Source organism: Carassius carassius, chromosome 23 (assembly GCF_963082965.1).
Source record: "Carassius carassius chromosome 23, fCarCar2.1, whole genome shotgun sequence".
NCBI lineage: Eukaryota > Metazoa > Chordata > Actinopteri > Cypriniformes > Cyprinidae > Carassius > Carassius carassius.
In genome coordinates, this window is record NC_081777.1 from 24,279,320 (window position 1) to 24,295,914 (window position 16,595).

The 16,595-nt window shown below is 37.4% G+C and overlaps 1 protein-coding gene across 1 annotated transcript; it reads right to left on the bottom strand.

Moving 5' to 3' along the window:
* Positions 1-272: 272 nt before the first annotated feature.
* Positions 273-16,523, bottom strand: LOC132101963 (chitin synthase chs-1-like). The gene is made up of 16 exons (XM_059507172.1): positions 15,516-16,523; positions 14,591-14,680; positions 14,353-14,511; positions 14,093-14,267; positions 13,899-14,000; positions 13,665-13,806; positions 7,712-7,912; positions 7,344-7,628; positions 7,002-7,181; positions 1,836-2,220; positions 1,667-1,698; positions 1,509-1,573; positions 1,112-1,222; positions 765-982; positions 599-680; positions 273-503 (listed from the first exon to the last, which is right to left on the bottom strand). Exons 1-16 carry the CDS (start codon positions 16,469-16,471, stop codon positions 411-413), a joined length of 3,276 nt encoding a protein of 1,091 aa, XP_059363155.1. The 5' UTR covers positions 16,472-16,523; the 3' UTR covers positions 273-410.
* Between the last annotated feature and the right edge of the window lie 72 nt (positions 16,524-16,595).

A 16,595-nucleotide genomic window follows, 5' to 3' on the forward strand; every position in this document is an offset into this window, starting at 1 on the left:
TTTATTTAAAACCACAAGATAATGTGTTCAACGAAATAGATTTCAAATATTTTTACATAACTGTGAATTTAACGTTAATTTAGTGTGGATTTTTAAAAAAAAAGAAAGAAAGATTTTTAGTGGTATGGTATATGGAATGTAAATGATAAAGTGGAAATAAATAATATATTGACTAACAAACTACACATTATTGGCCATTTCTTGTAATGTCAATAATATTCAATGATAATATTCAGAACTACATAACTGATTGTGATTTAATTATAAATTTGCATATTAATTAATTAATTGGCAGGCCTGATGTTTACTCTAAATACAGGTTTTTAATACTAAATAAATATTCAGAACAATCTATTTGCACTATGTTATTATCCACTGGACTACAAATATTAATTATTAAATGCAAAACATTACACTAAAGTTATAGACCTAGCAGATGGGTTCTGGAAACATAAAGCTGTGTCTGAACCATACATCTTGGGCTGGTGGTTTGAGTCCAGCATCTGTGCAACATGATCAAAATGGTTAATAATAATAAATAAATAAAAAACTATAACTTTTAAAATGTCATCTTTTTGTGTGTGATCCATTGGCTCACCTGATGTGATTGATGTGACTGCTTTCTATAAGATTTAGTTTCTGTGTCAGCATATGCCACAAAATGGATTAATGTGTAGATTCTGAAACAAAAGAACATATTCCATTGAAGAAAATGTCTCTTTATCAGGAATTGTCATTCAATTCTTTTTTGCATGCTCAGTTACCTGTGGTAGAGCATTCCAACAAACTGCATTAACAGCAGTACTGTGAAGCTCAGTAGAAACATCAGTGCGATTGGATCTAGGGAAAACACTTCTATTGGGTCGTAAGTCCCATTGGGATAAATTTTGGGGATCTTTATAGAGATTGAGTCACCAATCGCCTGAAGGAAGAAAGTTGCCACCAGCCAAAGTGCATTGCAGAAGAAAAAGGCAAATGTAACCTGTAAGGAAAAGAAAAGTAAAACAGCATGAAAACAAATCATTACTGTTCCAGAGCAAATACTTTAGACAAAACCACATAAATAAGAACTTTTTGTATACTGACATAGTTTATTTAATATTTTGCTTACCTTATTTCGAAGTTCTCTCAGATCATCAGCAACCTTTTCCTGTTGTTCTTTATTCTCTTTTAGAGGTTCCAGATATTTCTTCTGCAGTTCTATCCAGAAATTGATTTCATCCTGCAATTTGTGCATTGAAATGCAGAATTAAAACATCTCAGCGTAAAATATGCTTTGCTAATATCTAATCAGCAACTCATTTAAGCATGATATGGTCAAAAACATTAAAAGTATACAGCGGAAATTTGAGCAGTGACAAAAGGCTGCAAAAAAAATGACTGCATGAAAGCATTATGGCACAAAAATACATGGCTGCTTTTGAATTGAACTAAATAATATTTCATTTCAATTCAAGTATAAAATAAAATAAAATATTAATTTTGAATATTTTGTTAGTTAGACTTACTAAAGGCAGTGGATATTCATCCAAAGGAAATTCGTAAGATTTCATCTGCAGATGTTCAATCCAAGCTTTTGGATTAAACATATATTAGTTTCAATGGTAGTCAGATTCAATAAATCTACCCAGAATATTATGATATTATTTATGGAAGCCACACTTACTTTGATGAGGACTTAGCTGGAACTCATGATCCCTACATTGTAGGAATATAGTATTAGTTTTAGTAGTGGTATTAAAACCAAGCCTATAATAGTTACAAAATAAAATGCTACACAAGACTGGACTGAAGAGTCTGTGTGAAATTGTCGTATTTTGTGGGCATGTTTTTACCTTTGTGTTTCCAAGGGAATATGTGTTTTTTCAGTTTTTGTTATGGTTTCTGCTGGTAATATCTTCTCACTCAGATCTTCAGATTCCAAGCATGGACATTTGCAGCATGTGGCATTCATGAACTTCTTCTTGATTGTATCGACTGCCGTAGTTTTAGCCTGGCTGCCGGTTTCACGAGTGCCCCACGTGACATTGTTCATGTTGACTATGGAGTAAATAACCAGGAGTAGATACCCACTGGGAATGCAGAGGAAGTATAACAATCCATAGATGACCTGTGAGAATTCCTGAGGGTGTAAAGCTGCTGTGATGATGTACAAAACTACCATGCCAATGAGAAACAGACCACTGGGGGTCAGAAAAGTCTTTTGCTTCACTAAATCACCTATAAGAGTTGACAAGAGAAGAGAAAGTATTATAGATCTAGGTTAGATCGTATTGCTTTTAGAAAATATGTGCAGTCTAAACATATTGATGGACTAAAGAATACACTACTGTGCTTTCAAAAGGTAGGGAAAGGTAAGATTTTCTAATGCATCTAAGTCTAATGTACAATACCATTCATAAGTTTTAGTAGATACAGGTGCATCTCAATAAATTAGAATGTCGTGGAAAAGTTAATTTATTTCAGTAATTCAACTCAAATTGTGAAACTTGTGTATTGAATAAACTGAATTAAAACAGACTGAAATAGTTTAAGTCTTTGGTTCCTTTAATTGTGATGATTTTGGCTCACATTTAACAAAAACCCACCAATTCACTACCTCAACAAATTAGAATACGTCATAAACTGTATAGACTGTATAAAAACATGGACATAGTGTCTGTGACGTCACCCATTGGTTTCCGAAGAGAGTTTTTAAAACCAAAAGTGGGCGGAGCGGGCCGTTGCAAACTTGGCCCCAGCTAGATTTTTTTTGTTTTAAAAATGTTCTAAGAACATTACCATTGTTCTAACAATGTTTTTAGCGGGGAGTTTTATTTTTGTTCCCAGAATGTTATCTCAAAAGATAGGATAACGTTTTCTAAAAACATTCTAAAAATGTTTATTAATAACATTATAAGAACATTATCCCCTAACATTCTAATTAAGATTTAAGCAGAGGTTTAGATGTTGATGTCTGTTTCAAATTAATAGTTTGATTTGATGTCACCATAATGGTGGTAAGTGTTGGATTTAGTTGTGCAATTTGACACTTGACTTATCAGTGTTGTTTTTTATCTTTATTATGGCAAAAACCGCAAGTGGACATGTGCATGATGCTGGTAGCTTGCTGATGAATAAGACATCACCACATATGTTACATGGTTACACCCAACCTAATGTATGGTGTTAGTTGTGTATTATTTGTTAAAGTGACTCAATGGGTCAACAGCCTGAGGATAAGCTGAATATGAAGCATATAATTTCAAGAATTAGAAAAAAAAAAAAAAAAACCTTTGTCACACAAACATAAAGATTCAGTGTATTACTCTCAACAATGGTGACATGCTTCATGCAGCAATGTATTTTAGGTACATCATACAAAACTCATCCATGTCACCCAGAATGCATTGTGGCATGAAGCATGTCACCATTGTTAAGATTCATACATTAATTCTTAAGGTCTCTGTGTGGCTAAGCATTCTGCGTTACAAAGAGGTTCATAAAGTAATTTAAAAAGAATAGACAAAAATATGTGATATTAATCGGCAGGATTCTATGCGTTGCAACACATTTGCTATAGTAACTAACAGTAAATTAATAGCAAACACTAGTCTGCAGATACAACCAGCTGATCAGATCATTAGACAATGAAATTTTTTACATCAGCAAATAACCCATGTCAACTGATGATTTTTTTTTAATGCTCACTGTTTTCACCTTTACAAATAGTTACAGCAGTTAAACAAAAAGTATCATTGAAGAGAGACATACTGCCTAAGTACTGATCACCATAATGGTGACGTCAAAATAAACTATTATTTTCAATAAACAATCAACACCTCTGTTAATCTCTATAAGAACTTTTTTACATTTATGACAGAAATAAAGTCAATCTTGTTATAATAAGTGAAGTTGGTAATACTGTTTTTGGAGTTATTTAAGCTGGAGTTTGACATCAAACAAAGGTTGGGTTTTCACTTTCAACCAACATTTGACGTCTGAGCCGCATCTAGTGTGATGGGAAGCTTTATAAGAATATTAGAGGATAATGTTCTAACAATGTTATCAATAGACATTTTAGAATGTTTTTAGAGAATGTTATCCTAACTTTTAAAAGAACATTCTGGGAACTAAAATAAAACTTGCCGCTGAAAACATTCCCAGAACATGAAAAATTTCTAGCTGGGGCAGAGCGTCAACGTGCGTCATTCTGGGGTAATCAAAAATAGGCAAAAAGGCGGGAGTTGGTTGCTGAAGCCACGCCCACCTAGCACAACAGGGGTGACAGCAGCAACAATCCACCTGTCACTCTAGTGGCCACGCCCTTAATTATGCAGAACATTAAGGCTTAATATAATTTAAACGAATGAGTTATAGAAAAATTCACCCCACATCACAGTTGTCACGAAGGCTAAAATTATTTATATAGACCAAAATCATTTTTTGCACCAGGCTGTAAACATGTTTTTTCTGCTGTAAAGTTGGCCATTTTAACATGGGGAGTCTATGGGATTGACTCCCTTTTGCAGCCAGCCTCAAGCTGTCAGTCAATGAATTGCAGTTTAAGTCACTTCCGTTTGGGTTTCACAAGAGAGAGCGGGAGGTTGCCACTCGCATAAGACCAATACAAATAAATAAATATGGAAAGTATGTTAATGTACATGTACTCAATACTTGGTAGGGGCTCCTTTTGCTTTAATTACTGCCTCAATTCAGCGTGGCATGGAGGTGATCAGTTTGTGGCACTGCTGAGGTGGTATGGAAGCCCAGGTTTCTTTGACAGTGACCTTCAGCTCATCTGCATTTTTTGGTCTCTTGTTTCGAATTTTCCTCTTGACAATACCACATAGTTCATGTTGACTATGGAGTAAATAACCAGGAGTAGATACCCACAGGGAATGCAGAGGAAGTATAACAAACCATCTGCTGACCAGCTGAAAAAGCTGGTCAGCAGAAGGAAGCATTAAGTGCTCCAAAATTTCTTGGTAAACGGTTGCAGTGACTTTGATTTTCAATTAACACAATGGACCAACACCAGCCGATGACATTGCACCCCAAATCATCACAGACCATGGAAACTTAACACTGGACATCAAGCAACTTGGGTTATGGGCTTCTCCACCCTTCCTCCAGACTCTAGGACCTTGGTTTCCAAATGAAATACAAAACTTGCTCTCATCTGAAAAAAGGACTTTGGACCACTGGGCTACAGCCCAGTTCTTCTTCTCCTTAGCCCAGGTAAGACGTCTCTGACATTGTCTGTGGTTCAGGAGTGGCTTAACATACGCCAGGAAAACACCAACTTTAGCCAGTTGTGTGGTGGCTCTTGATTCCTGGACCCAGCCTCAGTCCATTCCTTGTGAAGTTCACTCAAATTCTTAAATCGATTTTGCTTGACAATCCTCATAAGGCTGCGTTATGTTATCTCGGTTGGTTGTGCATCTTTTTCTTCAACACTTTTTCTTTCCACTCAACTTTCTGTTAAAATGCTTGGATACAGCACTCTGTGAACAGCCAGCTTCTTTGGCAATGAATGTTTGTGGCTTACCCTCCTTGTGAAGGGTGTCAATGATTGTCTTCTGGACAACTGTAAGATCAGCAGTCTTCCCCATGATTGTGTAGCCTAGTGAACCAAACTGAAAGACCATTTTGAAGGCTCAGGAAACCAGATTACCAAATTAGCTGATTGGCATGTCACCATATTCTAATCTGTTGAGATCATCACAATTAAAAGAACCAAAGATTAGAGGGCTTTTACACTGGGCTCGTTTACTGCTGTCAGAGCCCGAGCGCGATTGTTCCCGGTGCCGCCCGCAGCGTTGGTCTGCTTTCACACTCAATAGTTGTATCGAACCCAGGTACGTTTGCAGTCACCTTACGTCATCGCAATCGCACACAGAAAACGCGTGGAGAACACAACGCGACTGAGCATAGTTGTAATTTTGTTTTTGTTATTTTGGTGCTATTATGCACAGTATAATATTATTATAATATAATAATATTTTAATTATTTTAATTATTTAATTTTAATTAATTTAATTTTGACTTTTAGGAGTGTGTGGAATCAACCTCGGCTCTCTCGTGTGTTGAGGAAACAATGATATCGACAGTGTTACACATGCGCGGGATACTTTACTTCCTGAACAAGTGCGCAGCCGAGTCTGTGTTGCTTGCACATTCACATGAACTGCGCCACAGTTCGGGAGCAACCAAACTCAGACCACCTTCTCCAGGTAGTCTCGGGTTCGGTACCCCAGTGTGCACCAGGGACCAATGACAGCGTTTACATTACCAATTTTTCAGAGACTTAGGTCTCTGCAGAGCAAAAGTGGGCATTTATCACCTTGTGGGTGTTTTCAAACTGCTGGGTGTTTCTAAATCATGCAATCTAAATGATCCCCCTTGTCCAACCCCACCCCTAAACCTAACGTCACTATGACGTCAACCAATCAGGCATCATGGTGTAAAAATACCCTGATCCGGTAACTCCCATTACTTTCCTGCAGAGACCTATACTTGATTTTTCATGCGAACCGTGCCCCGTTCCGCACTAAACTGACCGTGTGAAAGCCCCCTTAAACTACTTCAGTATGTGTGCATTTAATTTATTTAATAAACAAATTTCACAATTTGAATTGAATTACTGAAATTAACTTTTCCACGACATTCTAATTTATTGAGATGCGCCTGTATGTATATATATATATATATATATATATATATATATATATATATATATATATATATATAGATAGTAAAAAAATGTAACATTTTAAGACATTTTTACAATTTATAATTTCAAGTCTTCTAATGTTTCAAAATATAATTTACTCCAGTGATAATTGTATTTTAATAATGTAAAGTCTTTACTGTAACTTTTTTATCAGTTTAATGCATCCCTACAAAAGAAAAGTATTAACTTATTTTTTAAAAATCTCATTGTGCCAACTGTAAAAGAAAATGACACTGTAAAGAAAACTGCTGATCAAACTAAAAGATACTTAAAAAAAAAAAGTTACCTATGATTGAGAGAATTGTTCCTGCCATGAGAAATGCATAGAGTACACTCATGATAGCTGCAATTTTAATCTGTGTGTCAGATTTCAGTTTGAAGCACAGGATGAGGTAGACAGTAGGGGGCACTATGGCCAAAGCTAGAGCTAAATTTTCATCCATATTCAAGATGAACACAAAGCTTCCTGCAAGATAAACAAAGCACTTTAATAGATATTTTGGACAAATGTAACTGTAAAAACATATTATCCCATACAGCTTAAACAGAATAATAAATGCAATAAGATTCTATAAAAAAGATAGATAAGATTTAATTCAAATAAATATTTATTAACTGCTTACTTTACCTGATATCATGAGACAAATAGTGGCAGGGCCCAGGATAGAAGCTGCCATGCTGATAATCTGGTACAAGATGTAAAGTTTTGAGATAGAGCTGTTCCTCTGAGAGGTAAGTCGTCCTGAGCCCAAGAGGTCGATGGTGTTGGCCATGGTAGAGGGTCCCCAGCGTCTGCGCTGGTTGTAGAACTCCTTAAAATCCTGTGGAGCATTTGTGTAGGCATCAGACGCTGCGTTATACTCCACCCTCCAGCCCTGCTGCAGCAGCAGTGTGCACAACCAGCGGTCCTCACCTGACATTACACCAAACAGAGGGCTAATTACTTAAATCTCAGCTGAACTGATATAATTTGTTAGTGGATAGCTTCAAGCAGACCTTGATCATACTGGACGTAGTGGCTGGCTTCACTGGCTTTGGTTGTGTATCTCTTCATGACGTTGTCGTCCATTAGTGCAGCTCCTCTGAAAAGACTGAAACATCCAGGGCTGCACAGAACGCAACCGAACACATGCTCTGCAGTCTTCTGCAGCCAGTGGCCTACCGCATACTCAAATTTCTGATACCACACCATGGGCCCTTCAAGCACAAGTGAAGAGATGATTAGTGACTTCACCCCCCTTATAATCTATAAACAAGTACTCTCTAGTGCATTTTAGGAATGTTCTTTTGTCTGCTTCTCATCTAAGAGTGGGTACCAGATTTTACAATGAACATCTAGCAGTGAATTGTTAAATTTTGAATCTTAATGTTGTCAGCACTTTTGTTTTATTCACGATAAAGCACTGCTGTGACCGCTAACAACCAAGAGTCCTGTGTGTCACTGGCTGCACAACAATAAGTATAGAGACAAAACTATTCCATGTATTATGTATTTCAGCTAAATTTAACTTTTTTTATTTGACTTTATTATTTATTTTATGTAATAAGTAAAGAATGCCCCCTGCTGGCATTATGTTTTATGATTCATCTTTAATTCTGAGGCCACGCCCTTCCACTAAGTGTTGCCAAGTCTGCGGTTTTCCCACGTAATTGGGCTACTTCATCACTTTTTAAGTGGGATTTTTTTCATGTGCACGGGTTGAAGCTACCACTATATTGTGATATTTAGCCTCTAGAGTGCAACTTTTATCTGGGGAACCCCACCAAAAAACATGTATGTAGGTTTCTGTTTCAGGTATGGTATTTTATCTTTATGTCCATCAATCTGCATTGTATTGACGCTTGCTAACTCGCACTGTGCCGCAAATTGTAAATGTTTTAAAAGACTAAAAAAAGACGTTTTCTCATGCTGAGAGATAAGCAGATGTGTATATGTGAGACAGTATGTTAAATGACACAGTGGATAAGAACAGCTCCTATTGACTGTTTTTATTTGAGCTCCATGAGATTTGTAATGTTACACCATTCTCTTGCCATTTATTGTCAGTCAATATTGTCATGTCTGCCAGGAATTATTGTTAGCGGAAGGTTATTTACTTAAGTAACATATCAATACATTCTTTTGTTTTGTTTTAATATTTGTGTTTTGTGGTAACCGCTTCTTAAAAGCAATAAGATGCTCGAGGCATGTTCTATTGAGAGTGAGGAGTTGTCGTCATAGCACAGAGCCCCTCCCCTCGATATCACAGTCTCCGCCATGTTGGCAGGACACCGGCAGCGAAACAGGATTGTTTACATGTGTTGTTAACTCGGTAGTAGAGGAGGTTTTTGCAATTCCGCACTGTTTTACCATACCTGGAAGTTACTGCTGCGTTAAAAACTGCTCCAGGACCTCAAACGATAGATATGGAAAACATAGGAACAATGGAATACGTTTTTTTTAGGTTACACCAGGCGCAAAACAGCAGTATTTGGAGAAGCTCTAAGGCATCCAAAATATCGACCCATACGAGCTCCCTGCAGCGGAATGGCACAGAGACCTGAACCCTTTACCTCCACGCACATATACGGATTTTATAAATTATCTTGTTTTTGGTGTAAGTTACTACACAATGCAGGAGTTTAAAAGCCACAAGTCTTTGGAAAGTTATGAGGCTTTCTGTTGTGGCTGGGTCCATCTACAAGCCTCCAGGTGGTGAAAACAGCGTTGTACTGGCCAAAGTAAGTTTATTCACATGCGTTTTAGCGTGTTGTAATTACACATTGCATTTAGCAGACACTTCTTGACCAAAATGACAAAGTAACTTAAATAACTGCCACTGTTTCGTAAAGACTAGATTGTAACCAGATGTTCAATGTACACAAACGTTTCCAACATGATTTGATGTAGGCTAAAGCTGTGTATGTTTAGTTATAATTTGATTTTAGCCCAATGACACATACTGTACCAGGTTTTTGTGTTGGGGGCTGCAAAGTGGACAAACCAGTTCTGGGTTAGCTAGGGCAGTTTTGTAAATGTCCTGGTTAGATTAAAGCCATTAACAGCATGAATGCAAGGTGACTTACATCGTAAACAAAATAATTCACAATGTCCATATGTGTGCACGGGGGTAAATGGTCCAGGTCTCTGTGCCGCTGGCCCGTTGCAGCGAGCTCGTATGGGTCGATATTTTGGATGCCTGAGAGCTTCTCCAAACACCGCTGTTTTGCGCTTGTTGTGAGCTTGTTCCTGTAAGGTCCCCTTTCTTTCGCTTTATCATTCTGCATTGCTTTACTTTCTTCATTTCTTTCTCGTATTTGTTGATCCGTGTTGGTTCCGCCGACATAATAAATGCGCAAAAATTAAAGAGCTCTGGAATGTTTAGTCGCGCCTCTGTGAAGTTCTGAAGGCGTTGCCCCTGGCAACCGATAGCGTTTCCTACCATCATAGATACAGACGGTTGGTCTGGGAACGCCCCCGTGAACGCCCCGTCACGTGATGTGAATTTAGCCCGTGGGGGAAAACATTGCTTTGGCACCAATTGAAAGACACAGGACTATCATGCCGAAGAGTTGTTGTGTCGTTTTCTGTAACTCCAGTAAACTGACAAATTATGAAATGAAGTTCTACATCCTTCCTAATAAACATACAAAACCGGAAAGGAAGACAAAATGGCTACAAGCAATAAGTTGTTAGGATGATCAAGGGAAGTTGTGGAAATCCCAAGACTAAGCATGAGTATGTGTGCAGTCGGCATTCATCACAGGCAGGCTACGTTAACATTGTGTTCATTATTAACGCTATCAAAACTGTAAGGTTGCTTCAGAAAGTGGCATGTATATATAATTAGCCTTATCATTCTACCTTAAGCAAAACTATGTAACGTTAGCCTAGTGTCGAACATAAACCCGTTTACCCACTTAAAAAAGCGTGTGGACACGTAACAACAACTTAGTTTTGTGTCAGAACTTTTACACTTACATTCATAAATTCACCCCGTCTGTGTTTGCGAAACGAATGAATCACGGAATCCAGTCAAAATAGTACCTGCTGTATAAAGCAGAACGTCACGGAATTTGGCTATTTTTGAATGAATACATCTATATTAGGGATGTAAAATGAATCAAATATCGATATGGACTTGTGTATATGAATATTAAAGTTAAAAGAGACTAAAATTGTTTTACGCGTCTCTGGGAATGAGCGCTCAATATGTGCATTTTTGTCATTCAGATACACACGATGTTCGCAGTGTTTTCCCCCACGCCAACTCCGCCCTCGCCACGCCCCCAGCTATGACTAGATGCCATAGACAGTAAAAGAAATGGACTCAGCGACCCCATTGGAACTCAATTGAGACAAGTCAAGCCCATTTTTAGCGATTTTTAGCACTTCCGTTTCTGACGCGCAGACTCAAACTAAGCTTGATGACGTCAGCAACCTGTCTGACAGATGTAAATCTTCTAGTAGCTGTGCGTGCAAACTGCCATCGTTAATCTTGAAGAGACGTGAGTGAGCAGGAGTAAGTATTCTGATAAATTATTTTGTATAGTATTTTAAAATGTAACGCCAGGGGCTTGTATCTATGGGCTTCTCTCTTGACGTCTCCCCGATTGCCTGCGAGCTTCTCCTCCTGTCTGTACGGTAATTTCTCTACTGTGCGACAGAGAGTTGAGTAGTTATGACGCAATCGTTAGCCTATTTTTACAAAAACTGTTTCTACGGGGCCATAATGTAACATAGAAGGTAATGGAGCCTTTAATACATTGTCGTGTATCTTTAGAAATAAATAATGGACAAAAAAATTGAGTCTTTAAACGCCTCAGATGTAAAGTTATTCGCTGTCAAAGTGACGCCAAAATGAATGGGAGTCAATGGGATGCTAACGCAGGTGAAATTCTGCTACAAGATGGCGGCACGCGGCCGACTTCAACTTCCGTTCTACTTCCTTCCCGCCTGCTAGATGCCGACTGTATGTATGGCCGACCGGCTCAGACCCTTCCCTAATCAACCCAAATCGGCACGTGACTCCTCACTCTCAATAGAGAATCAGAATTTACGTAACGGCGCGTAGGATTGGGCCATGTTTTCGTTCACGCTCAGGAGCACACAGTGTAAATACACGTAAATCACCACAGAAAAAGCCGACTGTTTACTATTAATATTTTTTGAAAACCATCTTACATATTCTTACAATAAAACAGACTAATATGTAAATCTCTTTAAATAAAATAATCGCTCTGTGGTTTGTCTGAAAGGCTGCAGATATTCATTATTCAGTCTCCTTCACTACAGAGGTACTGAATAGGCTAACTGCTAAAACACTGTTTAGAGTAGCAAAACCACTGCTATTTTTTAAAGGGGAGAATACAAAGCTAGATCTTAAACATTTATTATTATTATATGCAGTATATCGTCAAATAGCCCAGTAAAACTGCTTCGTGTACGTTAAAGAATTAACGGTAAGCCACTATAGATGTAACAGAGCTTAATGCTGCTTTAAAACTATGTGTATTGTGAATGCTATGCAAATAAATACCTTGACTTCAGCCAAGCTGAAGATTCTTACAATTAGAGATGCCGAACATGAATGAATGAAACTTACATACAAACAAGTAGTTGGGTATCAAGGAGTTGCCGCAAGATAACGTTTCCATATATGATTTTCTTCTATTTGTAGTGTTAGGGCTTACAGTTTAATGCAAACCACTTTATATATAGATATATTATATTATATTGAGACACATCACATTTGAGTTGTACACCATACACACGTTTGATATTATTTTATATTTATATGAATCAACTTAAGATTGCATTGGAATGATTCATGTATCAACATAGCCTTAATCAAAAGCAGAGATAGCCTATTTAATGCAGACATTGATACGGGCTATAGCATATAGCAGCTGTGATGACACATTCCCATTCTCTATTGTGAAAAATTCACGGCACAACACAGACACTCGGCTTAGCATTGTGCCAAACAACGTTCTTCAGCTGTGACTTAAAGATGCAGTAAGACATCTTGGAAAATGTTAAATGATAGAATTTCCTTTTGACCTTTTATAAGGAGAATAATAAATTAAACTAAGAAAATATATATTGGGACAACTGAGAATTGAGAATCACAAGCATATGGGGTTAAAATATAACTGAAATTAATTTACAAAATGTACTTCTTCTATCCTCTAAAAGGAAGGTTACAATCTTCAATGGCACAGGACAGATTCTCAGCTCTTTCTCTACTGCACACAGAGAACGATTTGGTTGAAAATGTTTCAGAAGAGATTCAGATGTCATCTACTTAACTTGGAAAAAGAGATGGCTTTTCTGCATTAGATATATATTTTTTTACTCTCTGTACAGCCATCATTGTTAATTCTAAATGTATTTTTAATGTAGAATATGTAGAAATGTAGAACATATAAAAAAGTGCAGTCCATAATAAAACCTGAATCAACACTGGATTGACTTTTCAGGTGTGGCCAGAACTCCGAGATTTGTAAGGATTCAAAATCAACCCAGAAATGTATTTTTCTTGCTTAACAGGTAAGATAATTAATTGAAATGATAAATAGTTATTCAGCTTATGGTACGACAGAAATTGTCTTTCACATTTGAGTTGAACAATCTTGTAGCAAAAGGAATAATATTCTTATTGCGGTTGTATCTGAACCTTGGAAAGTGGTAACACCGACTAAGTGGTTCGCATTCTGCATAGAGTAAGAGCACATCACAATGGTCCATCAGTTGTTGAATCAACAATCATTGTGTTTTGATTTAAAAACATCAATGTTTCCAATAAATCAAAACACAATTGCATGACATCTTTTTAGATTTCCATGTGTACTTTGTTTCCACAAGCAACCACATTTATTTGAGGCAGAGCCAACGTACAACCAAAACAATGTTATTCCGCAAGATTGAGGACCAAAAGTCACAATATGTAGCTTAAATATATCCAACCTGTGCCTGTGGGATGAATCCTGCCACAGGCAGCTCCAACCTCTGGGTAGAGCTTCAGTCTGTCGATTAACAGCATAACTGCTGACGGCTGGAAATCAGTGTCCCCATCCAGGGCCAAGATGTATGTGTTCTCCCTGTCTTTCTAAGGAGCATTGAAAAAAAAATCATAATGTTGTCAGATATTCTGGGTGATATTTTATTAATCTGTAGAAAGCCTAATAATAAGCTACTAACCTTCAAATTCTCCTTAAGGGAACCCAGTTCTTCACCTGCCTTAAGCTTATTGAAGTACTGTCTGTTAAGTCTCCAGCCAAGAATGTAATACAAGTACATTATCTGTGAACACAGATGATTGGTGAAATTCTGGGTAAAAAAAAAAAATCTTAAATCTCTATCTGTGTTTTAACTGGATCTTTAATGAATCTTACCTGCGACCATCTTTTTTTGTGACGGATAAGAGTCTTGTCTTTGAGGTGAACCATCATCAAATTGCCTTTAGGGAGGATGTATTCCAGTCGACCCCCATAAGGGGTGTTGATGATCTTCTGGTGTGGTAGTGCTGGCCTCTGCTTGAAAATACATGGATCCTCTTCACTGAAAATGCTAAGGTATGTAAAGTATTAGTAGAGTAGTCTTGCACATAAGTTCTCAGAACATATAAACCAATATAACTAACGAGGATTCTTACGTGTAAACTTCTTTAATTACATCCACAATAATTTCAGCATATTCATTTGAATGTCTTCCATTATCAACATCCTTGAAAGCATCATCAAAATAAATATGGAATTCAAACTGAACATCACACTGTTCCTGTTCCTTGGTCTTGGGCCTGTATTTATCGAGCCTGGTAGTAAAAGAAATAATACTGCAATTAAAATTCAATTTAATTATTTACAAGTTGAGTAAGTGTAGTCTGAGTTTACCTGAACATAGAGATGATTATCTTCATCATTTCATCGTAGGTCTCATGCCACATCGTTGCACACAGAAACACTCTGATGGGTTCTTCTTCACTGAGGAGTACATTATATATTTATGAAGTCATTTCATGTTAAGAAATCCAAAAGAGAAGTTGATGTTCCTCAGTTTTTGGTTTTGGAAGAATTTGATGAGATAGGTTTGAGTTCAAATTCTTTTTTATTACAGACCGGTATTTTGGTAAACGTGACTACAGTTTGATATATTGCTTTTTGAACTCTGGAGCAGATACATTTGAAGGTACAGGGGTCTCTTTCTCAGATGAAACATCTCATTTTGCTCTCCTTCTAATTGTACTAATGCCTAGGGCTGCACAATTAATTGAATTTCTAATCGCGACAGTTATGTAATCGTTCAAAGCGGCAATTAATCATTCAAAGTCAACTTATGTTATTCTGCATGCTTAAGATGCTTTTTTTCTTTCTTCATTTTATCTTAAGGGTTTTTCCATTATTTTAATTTTAGTTTCAGTATAACATTATGATGCCATTCATTTAAAAAAAAACCTAATATTTTAAAGAAGAAACCAGTCCAACGAATAGTTCACATTTGAGACTTAATACCATAGAAAAGCACTAAAAGATTTCAGTTAGAGGGTTCAGCTTGTTTATTTTCATATAAAAATATGGCATGCGGTTGCATCAAATAATGGTATAAACATCATTCAATGTAAATCGTGGTAATCTTAATTAATAATCGCAATTATAATTTCAATAATCGACAATTATGATTTTTGTCATAATTGTGCAGCCCTAGTAACGCCTTAGAGAAATAACTATAACATTAAACAGATCTCATTTGTAATTTTTCATGGGAACACATTTACTGTGTATCTTGATTTAACCATAATTATGAAGTAAAAACACTTACTGCTTCTTCTCCTTGATTCTCTTTCTAATTTCAAAACGGGTATTTAGCAACATGGATTGTTCCAGAAATGCTCCTTCATACATGCGTCTCACAAACAGATCTTGGGTTCTTTCTATTCGATTGATCTTAAGGTACCAGATATAAACTGTACTGAGCATGAGTCCCATCCACCAGCTCAGAGCAGAGCAGCCCAAACAAACAAGTCCTCCTGTCTTCTTGTGTACCACAATGTCCCTGGTGTTCAGAGTTATCATAGCATCAGTCAACATCAAATACAACCATTCGTCACTGGATTTTGGCTGAAAGGTCTCAAAACAGGTGGAAGTTTGATTTGAGTTTGGGAGCCTGACTGATGTTGGAATCAAAAACACTGCCATAACTGTGATCGAGGCCAGGTACATGGGCAGGACGAAGCTGCGGCGCAGGGCATGCATTTTACAAGCCACAACCACAAACCAGCGGCACAAGGCAGAGGATGCAATCTGGATGGCCACCAATGAAACCACAACTGTTTCGAAGACGAGTTTGACCGATTTCCATTCTCGACCTGACAGAGGAACATAAGCTCCAACCACAGCTGACGTAACCAGGATTCTCACCAGACTGGAGATGATGCAGACCACGTTACGGGACTGAGAGATGTCTCTGGAAATGCCCTCTAGAAATGATACAGCAAAGAGTGTGCTGTAGTTCTCCCACCAGTTCACAGAAACACAAATGGTCCCAACGATGGCAAGGCCAATTGATATATTTATCTCTAAGGAACTTTCGAATACCAAATAATTAATAGCAAAAAGCACATAACCTGTGACGATTAAGAAAATGGAGCATACGGGGAGCATTATAAGCCTCTTTTTCTCTTTGGCAAGGCACTCAGCAACCACCTGGAACACTGCGGACAGGATGCTCACGCTGTTTAAGATCATCACATTGGTGACAATGTCAAAATGTGGCATCGCTACTATTGTTAGAACTGCTGCTCCCAGTGCTACCAGGAACTCAACAAACAGAACCTAGAAGAAAGGTCAAATCAAAGTCAGAATGGTTACAGCCTTCATAATCCGGTGCCTACTAGACTGA